This window comes from Sparus aurata, chromosome 10, assembly GCF_900880675.1.
Source record: "Sparus aurata chromosome 10, fSpaAur1.1, whole genome shotgun sequence".
In the NCBI taxonomy this organism is placed as follows: Eukaryota; Metazoa; Chordata; class Actinopteri; order Spariformes; family Sparidae; genus Sparus; species Sparus aurata.
Window position 1 is genome coordinate 27,276,315 of NC_044196.1, and position 21,272 is coordinate 27,297,586.

General features: G+C 41.1%; 1 protein-coding gene across 1 annotated transcript in view; it reads right to left on the reverse strand.

Annotated features, from left to right (window-relative positions):
• LOC115588957 (uncharacterized) overlaps positions 1-21,272 on the reverse strand; it is a 54,542-nt gene that overhangs the window by 33,121 nt on the left and 149 nt on the right. Inside the window, exons 2-3 of the mRNA XM_030429630.1 lie at positions 20,930-21,271; positions 20,701-20,739 (exon numbers count right to left, since the gene is read on the reverse strand). Coding sequence (XP_030285490.1) covers positions 20,701-20,739; positions 20,930-21,271 — 381 coding nt within the window. The remainder of the gene's footprint in view (positions 1-20,700; positions 20,740-20,929; position 21,272) is intronic.

A 21,272-nucleotide genomic window follows, 5' to 3' on the forward strand; every position in this document is an offset into this window, starting at 1 on the left:
GCGAGATAAAAATAAAACGTCCATGTCACCTCCAGGGCTCCGTAGAACCAAGTATTCTAGCGAAAAAAAAAAAAAAACTAGCTTGCCAGCAACACAAAAAAAAAACGGCACCTGCTGCAGACTGAGGTTTAAGTTTTTAATATATGACTAAGACACAACTATTTGGCTACCACGTTAAGCTATCAAAACTAGATGTTGTAAGATAATAAGTTAAGTTTTACTTACCATTTACAGAGTTTTCTCTGGTCTCAAGCTGGAGAGTGATGAACGTTCGCCTCAGCCCGTTCAAATCTAAAGCCCGCCCAAATCTGAAGCCCGCAGATGTCTTCAACCCAATCTGTTGGGTCAAAGTATTTAACCCAACCTTGGATAAAAACAACCCAATCAGCTCAAAATCCACAGCTACCCAGCAGATGGGTTATGAAAATAACCCAGCATTTTTTAGTGTGTGCAATCCACAAAAACTGACCCTGTCACACATGTGCAGGATCCCTCTGGATCTTCTGTTGTTTGGCTTTCTTGGCTACCCTCCAGAGAATTTCCACCCCTCTGCCCTGCCTACTGGTTGTAGTCCACCTCAGAGTTCCCTGACCACTTCCTCGAGCAGCCTCCACCTGCTTTCCAGTTGCACAGCTGCCCTCTGAGGTCTCCTGCTTCTACACCTTTCAGAACCAAGGCCCACCCTACTTAACTTTCTGGCATCCTGAACGGCTTGAAGCGATGTCTGGATCTAAACCATTGATGAAGTGGTTCTTTCACAACGGCTACCTCAGTCCTGCTTTGCTTATTCTGCCTCTCTCGACCACATTCCCATTCCCAGAAGCCCCTGAATTTAAATGTAAAGCTTTGCACCCATCGCCATTCTCCATGCATTGACCAGATACCCCCAGACTTTCACACTCCTCCCAGTATCCTGACTCTCACATACACCAATATCCCCGAATCTGAGTCTCTTGTTACTTTGTGCTCTGCTTTCCATCCTGAATATGAACCTGCCTCCCTTTCCCATTCCTGTCAGCCCCACAGATTCTCTGTCAGTTCTGTCTGGACTTGCTATCTGTGCCTGTAAGCTTATATATCAACTTTTAAAAGTAAAACCACTGACTTGACCTGCTGACCATGTCTGCCTTTGTGTCCTTCCAATTGCTGCTTCGTAGAAACTCCTTGACTCTTACACAAATGTGTACAGACAAAGCCTGATGGTCCAAGATGGGCAGAGAGTACCACAGATGGGGAGTGGCTGTTCTATTTAATTTAATATATTCTGCATGTGTGACAGAGTCAGAAATAGTCCAGTGCACATTGTTTTGAGATGTTGTTTTCATGCACGATCATTTGTGGTGTTTTAATCTGCATGCTTTTATATATGTGTTTTCTTTTATATTTTGCATGAAGTTTATTTATGGACTATTTTGTGGAGAGTCACGCCCCCAACGCAGCGTAGCCCATTAACCAGATGAGCGGCAGGTGTGCAGCGGATACAAACAAAGGGCCCGGTAACAGACCGCATGGGGAGAGACGGGTCGGATAGGAGAGGACGCCAGGACTGCTGGCGCTGGGCGCCGTGATCCCGAGGACGTCAGTGCCAGGACGACAGTGGGCACCGGGGACGCCCGAGACGGTGGGCGCCAGAATACTGAGGACGTCAACGCTAGGACGGCAGATGGTGGTGAGCGCCTGAGACGCCCAAGATGATGGCCGGCAGAATACCGAGGACGTCAACGCCAGGACGGCGGACGCCGAGAAGGTTAGTGCCGGGGACGCCGGGGTGGGCGCCATGACACCGAGGACGTCAATGCCAGGACAGCGGACGCCAAGAACGGTAGCGCCGGGGATATTTTAAGAGCTTAACAACCCCACTATCACCACAACAAAGACTTTTCTTTTAAGTTTTAGTATTTTAAATGGTGCCATCTTTTCTGATAATAAATATTCTTTAATGAAACTCTCCTGATGGTCTTTTTAACTCTGCTCCCCCCGATTTTAAAGAACCTGTGTGTTTTTTAAAAGAGTCCTAGGCTCTTATACCTAGGTGGCGTTGTCGGTTTTAAAGTTAAATTTTATTGATCTCTGACAGGGCCCTGAATTGGCGGTTGGGCCTGGCCACACATGGCTTACTTTTATGACAATCAAAACAACAAATTGATACACACTCTTATCCTGTGATGTCGTAATCAGTCCAGAAGCAGAAACCCTAGAATGGTGTCAGGAAAATGAGTGCTGATTGAAATATTATACACAGAAGTACACACTCAAAAGAGGAGCAAAGTTTCACACTGCTTGGGCACATAACTTGATTGTATCTGATAGCTGAGAGGTGCCATAAAATGGCATGAATAGAAAGTTTGACTGGATACCAGCAAGGAACTTAAGCTGAGCTGTTAATTCCTGGCAGTATTTTGCACTCAAACTGGATGATATCATTTTTTACCGGTGGGAAAGTGTGCAGCAGTTTTGGTAGGATGAAATATTGAAAGCAGCTTGGGGTAGCTCGGTCTGGGGGGTGTATTCCAAGCTAAACTGACACTAGTGAATGAGAATATTGTTGTAATGTTAAACACATACTACATGCAGCAGTTTGTCTCTATGATCCTCTCACTCTTCCGTGACTAGATGTTTGTCCTAGTTACTTTAATAATAAAAGTGACACTGCTTTGTAGAATATGTAGGCTACAATATCGTGCAGTATTGAGTATATTTACGTTATCATTTAGAGAATGTTATGAATCAAAAAGGAAACTTACAGGTCTTTAAACTTATAGGCCGCAAGATTTTCCCCTTAGTAGTGCTCTGACCACACCGTGCTGTCTCTTCCTGTCAAACAAGTGATGTGTGCCTCACTTACTGCTCCACTGTTGCAGACCTTTATCTATCTCTCACTGTAAGACAACCTGGGCAGTCATCATCGTCCTTACTGCATCCTCCATCGAAACATACCAGTGGTAGGAAGACACTTACAAATGGATGAACACATGATCTTTATTGCATAAGAAAAACAGTTTGGCGAGAATGGTAACTTCTCTCACCAACATGGCATACTCATAGCATTTTCATATAATGGAGCGTCAGTTCCAGTTGCCTTCTGAGTCCATCTGGTTAAAGCATAGATAACATTTGGCTCCCGCTCTCTTCTTTTTGCTTTCGGTCGAATTGTCACTGTTACATACTTCACGTCATCATCACGGTCCACATTCTATGAAAAGAGTATTAACAGTCTGTAAAGATCCTTGTTTCCAACACTTATACATACCATATTGACAGCAGAGGAGTGGTTTGCTTCCCTTGCAGTTTAAAATTTGACAGTTCCTTCAGCCATAGACACACTCTCCTTCTGAATGTGCTAGAAAATGCTGGAAAGTGCGACATCTTTCCGGGTTGAGGCCGACAAATCTAAAAATAGAGCCATTCATCTTGCAGACTCTGCTGGTGGAGGACCTATCTGCATCTTGATTTGATTCCAACTTCCTTATTTTTGTCATGCTTTGCTGCCGTTACTATCCTCCATCTGTGCCCAAGGTCCCTCAGGTTTTCCTACCAACAGCCTGTAGACATTCCAGACTAATCTGAATCTTCCAATTTCTGCTCCTAGTCTGTAGCCTCTGTATTATTAGCCTCAGACCTGCCTCCCTAGCCTCTGTATTGTCTGCTTCAGACCTGTATCTCTTTTAGCTATGCTCTGTGTCATCGCCTCTTGCCTTCGTCTCATTTGGTTAGCCACTGGCCCTCTACCCTCCCTCCTACAACTCAGTTACCTAGCACACTGCCTGTCTCTCCGTGTGCAGGCTCCTTGTGGATCTTCTGTTGTTAAGTTCTCTCTGCTACCCTCCAGAGTGGTCCCACCTAAGTGGCTACTAGGGCTGCACAAAAAATCGTTAAAAAATCGCGATCTCGATTCACACATTCACGTGATCTCGTTTCTACACACAGCGATTCTGAAGCATTTTATATCGAGCTGAATCACAAACAAATGCTCCTATTTCCCTCCCGGATTTTTTGAAGTGCCCCCAAACGCAGCACTGCCGCTGACTCCTCCCTCAACCTGTGGTAAAGCGTCTTTACAACACGTGATTCAGTGGATGAAGCCCGCCTGCAGTTGAGTGTATGGAAGGAGTGAGTGAGAAGCATTTTTTAGACAAGGCAGCAAGCCGCCAATCTGCCCGTCCTTCTAAAACCGCGGCTAGGTCTGCGGTTTTAGACAGAGGGCGGCAAATTGAGGGTCTGTTTTGGTCCGCCGATTTGCCTCCTCGGAGGGTACACTTATTTCCGCCTCGCCTGCTAGATGAGCAACTGGACAGCTGCTGAGATCCGGGAGATGCTAGCGTCTCCTGGATCTCGAGCTGTATGGTTGTGTTAGCTTGTTGTTGTAGCGACAAGCTAGGAACGGTCGCTACTTTCAAATTAAAAGCGCTAAGAACCCAGTTCTAAACTCCAATGGGGTGCAATGTAAAGCTCTTATTTTGGAGACAAAATCGTTTTCAACCGTTCACAGCCCAACTTCGGGCTTCACGTCACGTCACATTTTTACGCCTACCTCTGAGGCGGCTTTTGGAAAAGGAGGAATATTATGCCTCTGTTATGCCACCCCTTAATCGTGATTTTCGACCACTTGGTCAATGTTTTGTAAACTGCCGTAGTCAGGAAATGTGTCCCTAAACGAGCCATTTGGATGACGACCGGACTGTGACGTATCAGTCCGGGTGATTTGAATACTCCCACCCTCACGCTGGGTATCTCCTCCCATACTATGCTGGCTACCTGAACGAGGACCCGCCATTTTCTCGCTTTACTTGTACGCAACAGCTTGACCGCTACCATGTTCAACCCAAAAGCCAAGCACTCTCTGCTCTGTCGTTGGATGCACAAATCCTCATGGTTCGCTACATCGCCTCCCTACCAAAGAGGATATCAGAGCAAAGTAGCTTAATTTTATTTATCAGGGAAATATCCCAGCTTCAGTGAGAACAAATGTTTTTGTCTGTGCCAATCACTTTATGCTGGACTGTTTCAGCAACCAGGGTCAGTATAATGCTGGACTGGCAACAAGGACTGTTACTTTGGCTGTTAAGCACATGCGCTAGCTAGCTAGCTAGCTCACCGTCTGCGAACAACATCTCAGTTGTTACTGCTACTGTTCCGTCAGGAACACACATGGGAGACCGTCTCCTACACATGTTCACGGCCAAGCAGACGGTATGAAATGACCTCTGTTCGCGGACAGTGAGCTACTGTTCCGCCGGGAACACGCAGGGAAGGTGGTATGAAATGGTCTGTTATTCACAGCCAGTGAGCTACGTTAATCAATTAGAATATTGTGCTAAATGACAGTGTATTAGATGCCCAGGAGTATCTTGGCAGTCGAACGACTTCCTTTGTGGTGGTATCCATGTAACTCCATGTGTAGTGTTAGCTGCTGGCATGAGAGACCAGACCCGAGAGTACTAGAGCATTATCTGCAGTAAAGCAATCACTACTGTGTTTTGGAGCCGGAGACAGGGGTTACTCGCCACGTGTCTGCTGTGCTACTATTAAATATAAGCAAGCATGAACACAGAAAACTTGCTTCGCAAATGTGTATTGCTTACTTACTAAATCTAATGTGAAATGAGGGATTTGCTTGGGTTTTTCTTGGATTATGATTTGCCAGATTTTTCCTTATCAAATTGATTTTTTAATCATCATTTATGTCTACACAGCTTTGTTGTCTTCCGTGACAACACTTCGTCCTAGTTACTGTGATGATAAAAGTGACACTGCTTTGTATAATATGTAGGCTACAACATAGTACAGTATCAAGTATATTCAGGTTATCATTTAGAGAATATTATAAATTCAAGAGAAAACTGACACATCTTTAATCTAATAAACAACCTCAGTTGTGCCCAGACCACACTGTGCTGTCTCTTCCTGTCAAACAAGTGATGTGTGCCTCACTCACTGCTTCACTGTTGCAGACCTTCATCTATCTCTCACTATAAGACAATCGGGGCAGTCCTCATTGTCCTTACCAGAGTGATAGAGTAAACAGAGTGGCAAAGCTCCCATAGACCTCAGTTGTAAAAAATGGCGGCGCATTTTACCACCTACTTTCATGGTATGGAGAGACCCAAACACTGTCATTTGGGCGCTGGACCTCATTCACTTACATTGCTGTGCGTAAAGTAGTTCCAGAGGTAAGTTGCTGAAATATTGACCTCTTTTAAATTGTCAACTGTCTATATTGTATCAGAGGCCCTTTGTGATGCTTATACTGGTCTTCATTTGTATATGCACAGCGTAATTATATTTTATCTCGGTTTGTTACAACCAATTTTATAGCATTGCTCGCTAGCTAGTTGGCCAGCGCGACTTCGCCAGCTGTTAAGGTAAGAGTTTGGCAATGAATCACTAGCAACTTTTATATTAATGATTTTGGGTAACTAACAAGCAGGATTTAGATGTATTATCAAGGGGTTTTAATTTATTTTGGCTTTTATCCGCTGAACCTGACCGTGTCAGCCATCGCTTATCGATTAGTGTGTGATATAAGACTAGTTTTAGCTGCTAGCACTAGTAGAAATAAGGAGGCATTTGTGATAAATATTTCATTTAATATTTAATTGAATTTTGGGATATACTAACTTTTCATTATGTGACATGTTGGCTGTAATTATTTTTTGTACTGTTCTGTATTCAATTTTTTAATACTGTTACTCTCTTCCATGTAGGCTACTGTGCTTTATTTTAAGCGAATGCTGCTGGTGGTAGTGGCGGCTGCTGCCGGATGGTGAAGGCGGCTGCTGCTGGTGGTGAGGGCGGCTGACGATGGTGGCAGCAGCTGCTGCTGCTGGTGGTGGTGACAGCAGCTGCTGGTGGTGAGGGCGAATGATGATGGTGGCGACGGCTGCTGCTGCTGGTGGTGAGGGCGGCTGACGATGGTGGCGGTGGCTGCTAATTTGGTCTTCTCCTGAGTTTTTGTAATTTGGCTCTTCATGGTGTTAGATCCCGAGTTTTCCCCTGTCCAGGAAGCACTTGATCAGCTCTCTGTTTAAAGGGTTAGATCCCTAAACCTGCAAGGGGTTGCTTAAAAACTGGCAATTTAAATAGGGATTGCTTAAGCTGGTGGTAAGAAGACTCGCCTAGCTTCTAACTGCCTGAATCCGAACGTCTACCCTGCTTCCTCTGGTTTGGCACGTGACATGAATAGCCCTTGAGTCAGATACGGCCACCAGACACGCCCATTATGGCAGCTTTCCTCTAAATGATCAGTGCACTCCGTATGGTGCTAGGTTGGATTTTAAGGGCTTTTGGTAAACCCTAAGGGACTGTTTCAATTTGGTAGGCTAGAGTAACCTTTAAGAAGCTTTAAGATACTATGCACACTTAACACCTGACTTTTACTTCCAATCAAGGAGACATAAAATCAATGTCCACAACTTTAACCTTAACTATATTATGTAGGTTTTATTGCATAGATTTTAGCAAGGCATGCAAAGCATACAGCACAATACTTGTTTCAATTACTATCAATCATTATCAAAAATCCTTATTGATAAATCATAATACTGTAATTAACAAATTAACCTTAATGAGCTGAGGCCTGGTTAGAAATACTTAAATTTAGGTGAGATGGAGAGGGTCAGGTCTATCCACGGCTTGCCTCTCCCCTCCTGCTGAAAGTCCAAGTCCTTGAGGCAAATCACCAACCCGGCCGAGTTCTCGTAACTTCCTCAATGTCCAAACTTCACGCCAGCAGATTGAACAAAAGTACTCCAATATCCAAATTGTAATCCACAGCATGTTGGCAAAAATGGTTAATCTGTTGTGCTCTTAATTCCTTGGTCTGTTTCTGCTTAAGATTTCTTGAAGTCCTTTCTCTGACGTTAAGGCTGTTCACATTCTCTGTCTCAGGTGTTTCTTCAAGGCTTGAGTGAGTGGAAGAACGAACTTTAGTCCGTGCTCCTCAGGTTATTTACACTCTTGCTTCGGACACTGGCTTGGTTTTGTGTCCTTATTAGGACATGTTTTCAGCATCTCTCCATTCACTGGTTAATAACCCCTTGATTAAGATTTCATAACGCTTCTCTCTTGCTTTGGCACGGTTTTATGTCCTTATTAGGATATTTTCCCACCATTTCTCCATTCAGTGACTAATAGTCCCTTGATGACGGCTGACGATTTCATAATGATCCAACACACCCGGGTCACGGTCTGTGCCCGTGCCCAAAGCGTGATCAGATTTCGACACATCCTTTTGGCCTCACGTTGACCTGACCAATTCTTTAACACTTTCTCATGACCTCAGCTCAACACTGTTTCTTTACTGATTTTCACTAGATCTCTAAACTTCAATACATCATGGTTACACCTTACACCTCCTTTAACTTTGCAAAATATATACTAAGTCAAATGATCATCAGAGACAGAATGACAGACAGAGCCTTGAGTGTAACACTTTGTCTTTTTCACAGACACCCCGTGTCGCCATTTCCTCTTCACTTCCTATTTTAATGTAATGGTTTAACACTTGCCAATGAATTTATGGCAAGCACAATGCAGCAAGCAAAGTTTTGATATATTTCATAATCATTTCAGGACTAAGTATAATGTCCCTTTCTTGTATTTGTGTCTGGTAATGGTGTATGAATCTCAACTTTTCTGACACTGTCTCTGTGTGTGTGTACATACTGGTATGTATATTAGACAGGAGTAAATGGATCTGAACTATTTTGACAATGGTTGCGGTGTCATGGATCACCTGCCCCTGGTTTTAGTTTTTTTGTACACACACACACACACACACATTCTTGTTATCTGTCATTATTCAATAAAAAATTCTTTCTTTGAAAACATTAATTTGTATCAGCCATCTTTACATTGATGTCTCAATAGCTGTAACAGGAGTTACAAGTGTTTTGTTATAATAGTTAATTGCTTAAGTTACTTGGGTTGAATTACAGCTACCCTTACTGTTAATCTGTGCACTAACCCAGAACCACAGAGAAAAATCTTAATAGCTCTACACTTACCTATAGACCCAAACACACAAGCGTAAACTAGTTTTTATTCTGTAATAGTTTTGATAATATGTGTATGGCTTAATCTTAAATATTCTAGTAATTTTCTTTAATATTCAGCTAGCTGAATGCTGAATGGACCATGGCAGACCTCTTAGCGCTACCAGGAAGGTAAGCTAATGGCTGAATCAGAATTTATAAGACAAATCACGGGAATCAATAATACAGCCCAGTTGCGCTAAAATGAAAATAATGAGACATCTATCATCAGAAAAATGATATGGAAAAGAAAAGTTAAACCTGAACACTAAGCTTTTACCTTTAAAAATGTCATGACATTAACAAAAATGCAATAGTGCAATAACAGCTGAGAAAGTACTTGGGTGTGTTTTTTTTTTTTTTTTTTTTTTTTTTTTTTTTTTTTTTATATTTACCATTCAATAACACAATTGCTGCTGTCTGTCCCATTGAAGAACATGACAGCCAGTGTATGTTTTGGAACTATTGGGGCCGGGCATGGTTCTAGGCATGGACACAGGGGCGCAATGCGCCCCCAAATGCTTCTGGTTGCCCCACCAAACCGACACTGCTTCATTCTGAAAAACCAGCCCAAAAAAAGTATATCCAAATATATAATATTGTAATTTATTCCCATAAATGCTGCTCAGTGTAATCACAGTCTACGGCTCTTCTGCCAACAAAGCCAAGTCTGTCTCTCTCTCTTGCACCGTGCATACAGTCAGTAGCACCTTCTCTCGCTCTCGTAAGCATCACATTTGATTCCAGACAGTTGCAGCCACAGGCTTGTTGTTAGCATGCCTGCTAGCAACTGCTAGTAGTAGCATGGAAGGCCGTAACTAGCTATGAGGTATACCAATGTAAATACCCCGGTTACTATTTCCTGGCATTTTTTCTAAAAATATAAATTTTACAGAAAAATATGAAAATCTAAATCATAGAAAGATCACAAATTATATTAACCATTACAACCGACAATCAGGAGTTGTGTTTCTTAAAAATAAAAATAAAAATAAAAAAAGGAGTTGTGTTTCTGCGTATGAGGTCTTGGAACCTTTAGCCTTACACGTCATGCCACAGCGCATCATGTGTACCGGCACTGACTGGACATGTTTTGGTTTTGGGGTGAAGAAGAAGAGATTCTCTGCGTGTGATGAGACCTAAATAAGAGGTAAAGAACGAACATACTCGCCAGTTCGCGCATCTGTCATGATAATATAGTGGAACTGTTAAGCTCAATAATCTTGCTTTTTGTGAAAAAAGTATGAAACTTTCAGGGTTTGTTCTTGATGAGCTAAGCTTTAATTTAAGATGTGGAGGCATTCTCAGTTTGACCTCTGAGTTCAGCTAGAGGTCATTGACCTCTGAGTTCAGCTAGAGGTCATTGACCCCTGTAATATGTCATTTTCATGCACAAATATGTATTTCCAAGCTTCTTAGCTTATTTCCACGTGGTTTTGCCTCTCATTTACACGAAAACCCTAATTTTATCACAGAAAACAATTATTTCTAAAAACTCTGGCTCTTGACAGTATATTCTGATTTACAGGATAACAGAAGTAGATCTCCATAAACCCCTCTATAATTATTTTCCAATCTGATATGACAGCAAAATGAAAAAAATATTTTGAGCCTGACTTTATCACACGATCTGATTTTGTTTTTTAAAATGTATGCAAATTGGTGCATTTTTAATGAGATAAGGCCTCATTTGCATATTTAAACATTAAAATACAAAAAACTTGCTATACATTTTTGCTTAGCTTAACATGAATAATCAACTGAGAAAGTATCATGGCAATATCTTTTTTTTTTTTTTTTTTTACCCTATTCACCCATAGTGTCTCGCCTTAAGCCACTCACATTCCTAGTAACCTTCACTGCACTTAATGATGTTGACCTCTTAGAGTGCTATCAATGGCATACATGAGTTCCTCATGCCCATAAGCTTGGAAATACATATTTGGTTTACAATTCTATCACATTTAGATCCTAAGATACACACATTTACAATTTTGTGCATGAAAATGACATATTACAGGAGTCAATGACCTCTAGCTTACCTCAGGTCAAACTGAGAATGCCTCCACATCTTATATTAAAGCTTAGCTCATCAAGAACAAACCTTGAAAGCTTCATGCTTATTTTACAAAAAGCAAGATTGTCCATATTTTTAGATCTTAACAGCCCCACTAATAGTTTTGTTGAAACAAAAAGAAAACACTATTTTGCAGCAGCTGCATGTACTTGCCCAAGACAAATTTCAACTCGGGGGACAATAAAGTTTATCTCATCTCATCGTCATCCCATCTCACTAGCTAACGTTAGCTAGTGTAATGTAACGAGAAGGAGGGGGACAGCTCTCCATTCCGAAACACCTCCATTCTGACACCCCGCTGTTCTGAAACCGCTTTGCGCGCTTGCATGGTTTTTACCTCACTAGTTTCATAACCCTGGTTACGGCCCTGTCGACAGCTGCTGTGGAGTTTGTCTCTGTCCCTCTCCGCTGCATGGGAAGCCTCACAATAGCAGGCTACGTACCGGTTGTGAAGCGGGTTTCAACTTTCAACCATTTCTATCCCTGCTGTTAGTCATGTTAGCCCGCGAGCCTCCCCCACTCCCGCCGACAGGATTAAACAACACACATTAGTGAGAGGGGACTCCATTACCCGTAAACTCAGGTTAGCGCAGCTGGATCCTGTTTACTTCCTGGGGCCAGAGCCTCCGACAGCGGCTAATCTGAGGGTGCTGGCATCAAACATGGAGAAACAGGGAACCCAGGCAGGCACCCACGACTTTCCAAACCGCGAGAAAGTGGTGCACAATAATATAGCATCAATCAATCTGGCAAGATTTATTTATTTATTTTTATCGTGCTGTTTACAAAATTGCTTTGTCACAGATTATAATGAAACTCACAGGTTGCCCCACCACCAAATTTCCCAACCTCCCTTCAAATCTACCACGATCTGTGATGGACTGGCAATCTGAACATGGGCAGAAACATCAGTCTGCATCATTTTGTAGCAAAGTTTCTTATTCACATGCTGAAAAGCGTGCATGGTTTGAAATAATACAAATCTACTTCCATTTTTTTATTAGTTTTTTTTTTTGCGAAAGTTGCAAAAAATGAATCAATGACTTCTGGGAATTTCGAGACTGAATCAAGTGGACCGTGTCTGTGTGGTTGTTGGAAGCTGGAGATTGCAAGTTGACTGAGATTAGGCTAGCAAAAAAAAAAAAAAATGAATCGAGGCATCAAGCAACACAAGTGGGGAGCAGAGAAAAAGAGAGAGAAATCTAAGAGAGCACTGTTGGCTGACGGTGAAAAATGCGGTTGGAGGTGGTTTTAAAATTTTAAATGCTAATTACATTGTAGCTTCAAATTTTAATAGAAAATTTGTTAGTAGACTGACATCAATAATTTGTTGGCCAGATTTGTTTTCTTCGTCAACCCAGAAAAATAAATCCTGTTAGAGCTTTGCCGATGGAACCATGGCGAATCTGCAATGCTTACTTTTGGGTTGGCATCACAAACTGGTGAGCAAAAACATCATCACTATGGCTCTCAAAACAGTAACAGTTAGTGGCCCATTAACATTTCTTACTGCCCCCCCCCCCCAATCAAGGCAGTCTAGAACCGGGCCTGATTGGGGCTTACATGAAACACGTGACTGCCTTGGCGGCGACATCAGAGAGTGTCGCAACTCTTTCTCTCTATGGCACTGGTCCTTACTGGCTCCTCCATCAAAACATACCAGTGGTAGGAAGACACTCACGAATAGATGAACACATGATCTTTATTGCATAAGAAAACAGTTTGGCTAGAACAAAGCATTTTTATATAATAGAGCATCAGTTCCAGTTGCCTCCAGAGTTTATCCGGTTGAAGCATAGATAACATTTGGCTCCTGCTCTCTTCTCTTCGCTTTCGGTTGAATTCTCACTGCTGCATAGGTCACGTCATCATCACGGCCCACATTCTAAGAAAAGAGTATTTGTAGTCTTAATATGATGACATGCAGGATCTTACTTCCCTCAAATATGTCCCATTCAAAATGAACTTTAGTTACAAATGGTACAATGTTCTTAGTAAGACTCCCTTAAATTCATACTTTAAGGAGAACCTTTGTTGTGCTGGAAGCTGATAGTTAATGTTACAAACACTATTTCTAAACTTACGTCAGCTACTGCTGGTCTTTGTTAATGGATCAGAGAGGGGAACTGAGACGAGGCAAGTGAGAACGTGAATAAAGACTTATCCTTTGGACTCGCAGAAAGTCAACCGAAGTCGTTCACACATAAATCCAGAGTCCAGCAGCATAAAACAGTTTAAATAAATAATCCACAGGCTTGTATAGGCAACCATGAGAGACGGAAGGTGTAATTTTCACATCATGTTACAATCTGCTCACATGAGGCCAATAAAAAGTGACTAATACATCTAAATTGCTTCAAACTGTTACCTAGAGCTCCTTTAAAGGATTGTGACAAATACATTTACTGAGCGGGACATTTTATACGCCAAAAATGAAGTTGTTAGTGCTCTCTAGTCGACCTCAAACATAATTTGGCAATTTCTGGACTAATCAGCCCATATATAGACCTCATAGATGCAAATATATACAGTACATACATAAATACACAAGTCAATGTGGTCCGAAACAATACAGTTCTGGCTGTTTTTCGGTTAGGCTCTATCAAATAATATACAGTAAACAAAAGTATTAAAATTGTGTTCACCTCTCTTTGCTCTCGGTTCTGGTCTTCCTTAACAGCTATGTGACACAAAGAAGACATAAGGTCAGTTTTCCAGCAAACTGACAAAAGTTAAAAGCATTTCCACTAGCAACAAGATGGAGACAGTAACTGAAAAAGTACCTGTTTGAAGTTTCCTGACTTTCACAGCCAGACCAACGATGACCAGTACAAGGACAACAGTCAGAGCACCCAGGATCACACTCGTCAGCATTGCTTTTCTGTCGGACTCTCCTACGAGAAAGTTAATATAGGCTCAACATTACTAACTGAATCTAGCTGAACTATTTTATCCTAGAACTAATTGACAACTTGGACCAGGAAAGAAATCTTTAAGAGAATCTTACTTTTACTCTCCCTGTCATCATCATGTGGCTCATCGCTGCCTTTTGATAAAATAAAGATAACATTCATCTTGATTTAGTTTTGACAGATTTACATCAGAATGATTTAAAAAAAGACTTTCTTGCTTACAGGATGTTGTTTTCAGACAATAAATAAAATTATTGTACAATATAAGCAAAAAAGAGGGAACTGAACAGCGATAGATAAAAGAGAAAAAGACAGCATTCTTACCATTCACTTTTAAATGTATGGTAGTCAAAATTGGAGCGCCCTTTATTACAAATCCACAGTAATACAGTCCAGAGTCAGATGAATCCACTTTTTTGATGTTGAGAAAGACAGTTGAGATGTTGGATTTCATTTCAAATTTCCCTTTTTCATATCCATCACAGACTGTAAATTTGCTTCCAGAACTATAGATAACAACAACACAGCTGATCATGGTTCTGTTGACCAGTCTGGACCAGAATGTTTGAGTATCATACTTTGAAATGTTGATGCATGGCAGTGTGACGTCTTCACCAGGCTGAGCCTCCACATTTTGATACTGAGAGACTGAGGCAGAGATCCAGCCTGAAACAAAAGCAGATAACAAAAAAAGGAACATGAACATTTTCCTTTGGATAAATGTTTAAATAAGTGAACAGTAATTAATTCCCAATACTCACTAATGCTGCAGAGACACAAAGCTGCTATTAAAGTGAAGTTTTTCATGGTGCGTGTTGCTGTTACTCTGCAATGTCAGCAACTGAACTGTGCTCCAGTCAGGGTCCTTTTAACGCAAAGAGGTGGGGTGTGTCTTAAGTTCCTTATCCTGTTCATCAAACTGACCACAAACCTGCTGTCAGGAAGAAAAGTGTTGATGCAGAATGTTAAGTTGTTCTTCTGATGGTGTTATTTTTACAATACAATGTAAGATTATATAAGAATGTCAAATGTAATCCCGTCATCCAATATTAAAAATACCACCCAACAATTTCTGTTTGACCAAAGCAATAAAATGATCTCAATCATTAGATGGTTCTGAGGTTGTCCTTATGTTTCCCTCTGGTTCAGACAGTTGTGTAGAAGCAATTGTCATTTACACCCTTGTGGTCACGACTGTATCATCCCCAGTGAACCAAATGGAGCGTTCTGCACAGGAAAAACTTTTTTGTCTTATAAGGTGGTACAGTTAGCGGTGGTATTGAAGGTGTCTTTGCTAGGCTGAGTGAAGATAGTGATTTTAATTTCAGAATAAATATGTATTTAAAAAGAAGTGGTTATACAGTGTTTAATAGAAGTAGTTGATACTGATTGGCCTGCAGTGTTATAAAACCAGAAAACAACACAGGGCAGTGACTTAAGTCAGAACTGTTGGCCCTCACAGCTGGAATAAACTCTGACGATAATTGACACCAACAGGATGAAACTTTTTTGGGACTGTGCTTTCATTCTCTCATTCTTTAGCTCTCTCAGTTATGTTATCATGGCCGCTCCTTTGACGAGTCCTTGCTGTATCAACTTCTTCAAGACTAAGCTAATTCTGTTTTTCTGTACTTGTGAAAATCACTGTAAAGAAGGAAGGAAGCCTGAACATGTTGTCCACACACTAATGAGATGCTGTTATTGGCATTAGGACCTGAACAGTGTTAGCTGTGTTTGAGAGTGACTTCAGGTAAGCCTTTACAATTAAATCCACTTTGAAATGTACAAAGCACAGTATTTAAAACCTGTTTCAAAGACTTGTACAGAAGAAGATAACAATCATCACAATATATCAAAAATATCTTCAGGTTTTAAGAGAACATACTTAAGTGTGAGTGTAAAAGTTGTGCAGTTTTTGTCGCATGTGGTTTTAATGCTGAGAAGTGAAGGCCAGTCTAACTGTTTTGCACCACAGTGGAAAATAACAGGGGGGAGGGGGCACACGTCTTGTTGCATGCCCACATTCGAACACAGCCAGAGCTTAAGTCAAGCCCTTTAAAATAATGATGTATACATTCACTATCAACATAGAATAAGGATGACTTGAGAAAGGAAATCAAAGTGAGTGTTTCCAGTCAAATAATGAAAAATACAGGCTTATGAAAACATTTTCAAAATTTGAATTTAAATGAATGTACATTACCCCTCCTACCTCCCAGCAGCCTCCCCTATATGGACATACAACCATCATCAGTGTCTTTACAGTTCCCTCCTCCGTCACACATCAAGTGGGTGTTTCTTTAATTCAGATAACCATCAAGGACAAATTGAATGATAAAGATAGATCCTGAGAGCAAGAGAGGAAGAAGCGTGTGAGAATCAAAAACCAAAGACTGTCGAGGAAATATTAAATTCACCTTGATGTTGAATCTTTTTCACAAATGAAATTTTAGACAAGGGATCTTTATCCCACTCCTGTAATCTTGTTATACTGGATATTTGATGTAGATAAAAATACTGTTGCTGTTATGTGAGTAATTATTATTTCCTCTAAACAGCCAGAGTACTGTACTCTGGCTGTACATTAGCTGTAAATAAGTGGGCAGTGGCGAGGGCGTGTGTTTCTGTGTGTTTTCATCTAGGCCCTTCCCCGAACTCAGCACTTGCTGAGGACTCTGGTTCTCTCTCTTCTATCCCTGTCTCGTCTCTGTATTGTTAGGTTTGTTTCTCCTCCAGCTCCACTCAGCAGACAACATGGAGGATAGCTGCTACAGTCAGGTTGATAAACAGTAGCAAAGAATACATCCGTTCTTTATTCCTGAATGTTAAATAGTAATCTCTGAGCTCTCCTGCTTTCAGTAAACAGCTCTGGATCAGAGCAGAATCTGTTGATTAAAAGTTGATGTTGCTTTGAAAGTAAGGTACCTAAATAAGTGTGTGTAAAGCGGAGATTGAAATAAAGTTCATAAGTAGTGGCGTCACTCTTGGTTGTCTTTGAGAACAGCAGGTTGTGTGATGTTTGTGGCCGAAGTCTTCCTGTGGTCAGGACATTATTTTTCACTCAGACAGACAATGATCGTCACCACTGAGAATCGGCTTATTCCATCGCTATTTATGTCCATTCAGTACAAATACACAGACTGACATTCTTTATTCAACACAATATAGGTCATTTTAAGTTTTTACTTTCATACTTTGCTGCAAAGCTTTGACCTGAGAGGTCTCCTGGCTTACTGACACCACACTGTGCTGTCTCTTCCTGTGAAGTCATGTGTCTCTCTGTCACTCCTCCCTCCATTTGACTCTCCCTATGAGTAGGTGTGACAGTCATCAGTGTCCTTTGTGTGATGTAGACTTTGGCCAATAAAGCAAAAGAAGCAAATGTGCAGATTATTGGTCTCCACTTGTGCATGGTCAAGGCAGCTGGCTCGAGCATGCGCCTGAACAGGTGAAGATAGCATCTTGTGTGGATGGTGGTTTTAGAGCTGATGATTGTTGTGCACTCTCAGAAGTTAAGCTCTTTTCTTCTGTCTTACCTCTCTCTCTGTGAGAACACTCACACATTTCATGTGCTACTGGGACATTAGGATGTGTGCTACAGCATGGGAAGTCTGTCAGCAACACATCCATCAAATGTAGCATCAAAACAAACTATGTTAACAGTTGTATTTTTGTTGTCTGTGTTTTGAGTTTACAATGTGAAAGAAACACTTTCAGAGAAAATAGAACTAACACCTTCCTGTGGTTGAGACTGCTCTTTCAGCTGATACTGTACATACACGACTGTGTTCTGGCCTACACATAGTATTGACTTTACAAAGGACAGATTCTGTGGTTTTATTCTCATTGAGGGCAAAGTTAAGGAGAAGAAAAACATCTTCGTGTCACGTCTTATTTACTGGCTAGCTAACTGTTGGTATTATTGGGAGTGTGTGTGTAGCTCAGAGAATCACTGTGACAGTAGTGCTGTATGTGTTTCCACCATGGCTACAGTATGCATTATTTCTGCATGTGAAAATGTCTGATTTGTATTCTTGTTGAGTAAGGAGGTGAAGTGTGACTGGGCCTGTGCTCATCTGAAAAATGATCAGATCGGTCAAAAGCAGCTTATATGGCCATAGTGATGATTACTGTAGCAAGGGAGAAAGTCAGGTATCATGGTATTAAGAGCATGCTTCATACTATAGGGTGGAGAACGAGGTGGATGAACGGGTAAAGCAAACACAGGACCCAGGATATCACTGATGGTGTCCTGTGTCAAATCAAAAATCAACTGTGAGTTATTTGACCTAAAACAAGATAATTCTGACCTAAAACTGTTTGATGATGTGTTGTCCATCAGACATGCTTGTTGGATGGTCCCCTCGAAGACTCTCTGACATCAGATGAGGGGATCTGTGCCCAACTTTTTTCTCTCTTTCTTAAACCGCAGATCTGACATTCACACCCAGTTCACACCTTGATGGTTCAGCTTCCTGTAGGTGAGAAAGGAGTCTGAGTGTGAACTTCTGCCTTTTTTTCTTTGTTCACACATCTATATCTCTCAATTTTGTGAACAACTGCTGCAACACTACACATGCCTTGTACGAGAGACTGCCTGACAATGCACTCTAAATACCCATGTTGAACCAACATGGCAATTCTTGTCATGTTAACAGCCGGCACCCGTGGAGCTGTTGGAAAGCACTTCAGATGGATCTTTGCTGAATCACAGATATTAATGTAACCAGTAGTGTAAGTCATTTCCTTGTATTGTTCAGTAGTTACTATTAATATGTTTATTGCTTTGAATGCATAATCATTAAAATACATTGAGTGGATGGTTTATTATCAGGCTGTAAAGGTGTCACTCTGACTAGTCAACTTTTCATTAGTTTGATAGATGGGTGTCACTTTGCCAGAAGTGTGAAGATACAGATGTGACCCTGATTCAAACTGTCAACACAGTGCATGATGCAACAGAGCGCATTTGGGTGTCATAAATATTCACAACCATGACGACGACCAGTCTTTTAAAAACAGATTTTATTTTTCAATTCAAGCATTTCACAGTTGAAATGTCTCCACATTAATGTTCTTCAAAAACAGTTACTGCTTTATTTCAGACATCATTCCCACAAGGCATTGATTTAACAGACCTCATGGTTTTCCCCTCAGTTGTGCTCAGACCACACTGCGCAGCCTCTTCCTGTCAAACAAGTGAGGTGAACCTCACTCACTCTGTTGCTGTAGACCTGCCAATGGTCGATCTAGACAGTTACAAGGTCAGACAAAACCAGGAAGTCATGATAGTAAAAGCACTTGAAAAGTCAACTATTCAGTCATTTGGTTATTTGAACTTTTTGTAATAATAAAATGTTAACTCCTCCCACCCAACAAAGAACACAACAGCAGATTTAACATGATGAAAGCATCAGTTGAACTCTGAACCCCTCTGAGTCGGTCTGCTGGCAGTATAAATGACTCGAGTCTCCACTGCTCTCTCTGATGCAGGCCTCCTGCTTCTTACTGGTGTTGGGTAAAAACTCAGGGCTGCATCCATCAGCTGATCAGAGAGCAGATTCTGTAGACAGTACACAGTTACACTTATCACACAGAATACTTTAAAGAGGCTCTGCGTTGTGCTGGAAGCTGGTCGTTAATGGTGCAAACATCAATTTCTAAACTAACGTCAGCTACTGTTGCTCTCTTTTAACTTGGGGTAGAGGGAAACTGAGATGAGGTGCTTGTGAATGTGAATAACTACACATCGTTTGGACCGGCAGAAAATCAACCTAAGTCCTTCACACATAAATCCACAGTCCAGAAGCATTAAACAACTTAAACACATCCTCAACAGGCTCGTATAGGCAACCAAGAGAGACAGGGAAGGTCCTATTTCCAAATCATGCTAAAATCTACTCACATATGACCAATGAAAAGTGACTAATACATGTAAATTGCTTCAAATTATTACTCAGAGCCCCTTTAAAGGATTGTGACAAATACATTTACTGAGCGGGACATTATACGCCAATGTTGTCCGATACAAGTACAGTACAATACAGTTCTGGCTTTTTTTCGGTTTGGCACTATCAAACAATATGCAGTAAACAAAAGTATACATTTGCTGAGCGAGACATTTTATATGCCAAAATGAAAATGGTTAGTGCTCTCAAGTGGGACTCAAACATAATTTCTGAACTAATCAACCTATATATAGGCCTCATAGATGCAAATATATACTGTAGCCTGTGAACTGATACAATACAGTTCTGGCTGTTTTTCGGTTCGGCTCAAACAATATGTAAAAGCAATTATCAAAATTGTGTTCACCTCTCCTCTTCTCTCAGGATTCTGGTCTTCCTTAACAGCTTTGTGACACAAAGAAAACATCTGGTCAGTTTTCCAGCATATCGACAAAAGTTAAAAGCATTTCCACTTGCAACAAGACGGAGACAGTAACTGAAAAAGTACCTGTCTGAAGTTTTCTGTTTTCAACAACCAGACCAAAGACGACCAGTACAAGGACAACAGTCAGAGCACCCAGGATCACACCTGTCAGCATTGCTATTCTGTCAGACTCTCCTACAAGAAAGTGAATGTAGGCTCAACATCACTAACTGAATCTAGGTCAACTATTTCACCTAGAACTAACTGACAACTTGGAAAATGAAAGAAATCTTCAGGAGAATCTTACTTTGACCTGTCCTGTCATCATCATGTGGCTCATCGCTGCCTTTTGATAAAATAAAGATAACATTCGTCTTGATTTAGTTTTGACAGATTTACATCAGAATGATTTAAAAAAATACTTTCTTGCTTACAGGATGTTGTTTTCAGACAATAAATAAAATTATTGTACAATATAAGCAAAAAAGAGGGAACTGAACAGCGATAAATAAAAGAGAAAAAGACAGCATTCTTACCATTCACTTTTAAATGTATGGTAGTCAAAATTGGAGCGCCCTTTATTACAAATCCACAGTAATACAGTCCAGAGTCAGATGAATCCACTTTTTTGATGTTGAGAAAGACAGTTGAGATGTTGGATTTCATTTCAAATTTCCCTTTTTCATATCCATCACAGACTGTAAATTTGCTTCCAGAACTATAGATAACAACAACACAGCTGATCATGGTTCTGTTGACCAGTCTGGACCAGAATGTTAGAGTATCATACTTTGAAATGTTGATGCATGGCAGTGTGACGTCTTCACCAGGCTGAGCCTCCACATTTTGATACTGAGAGACTGAGGCAGAGATCCAGCC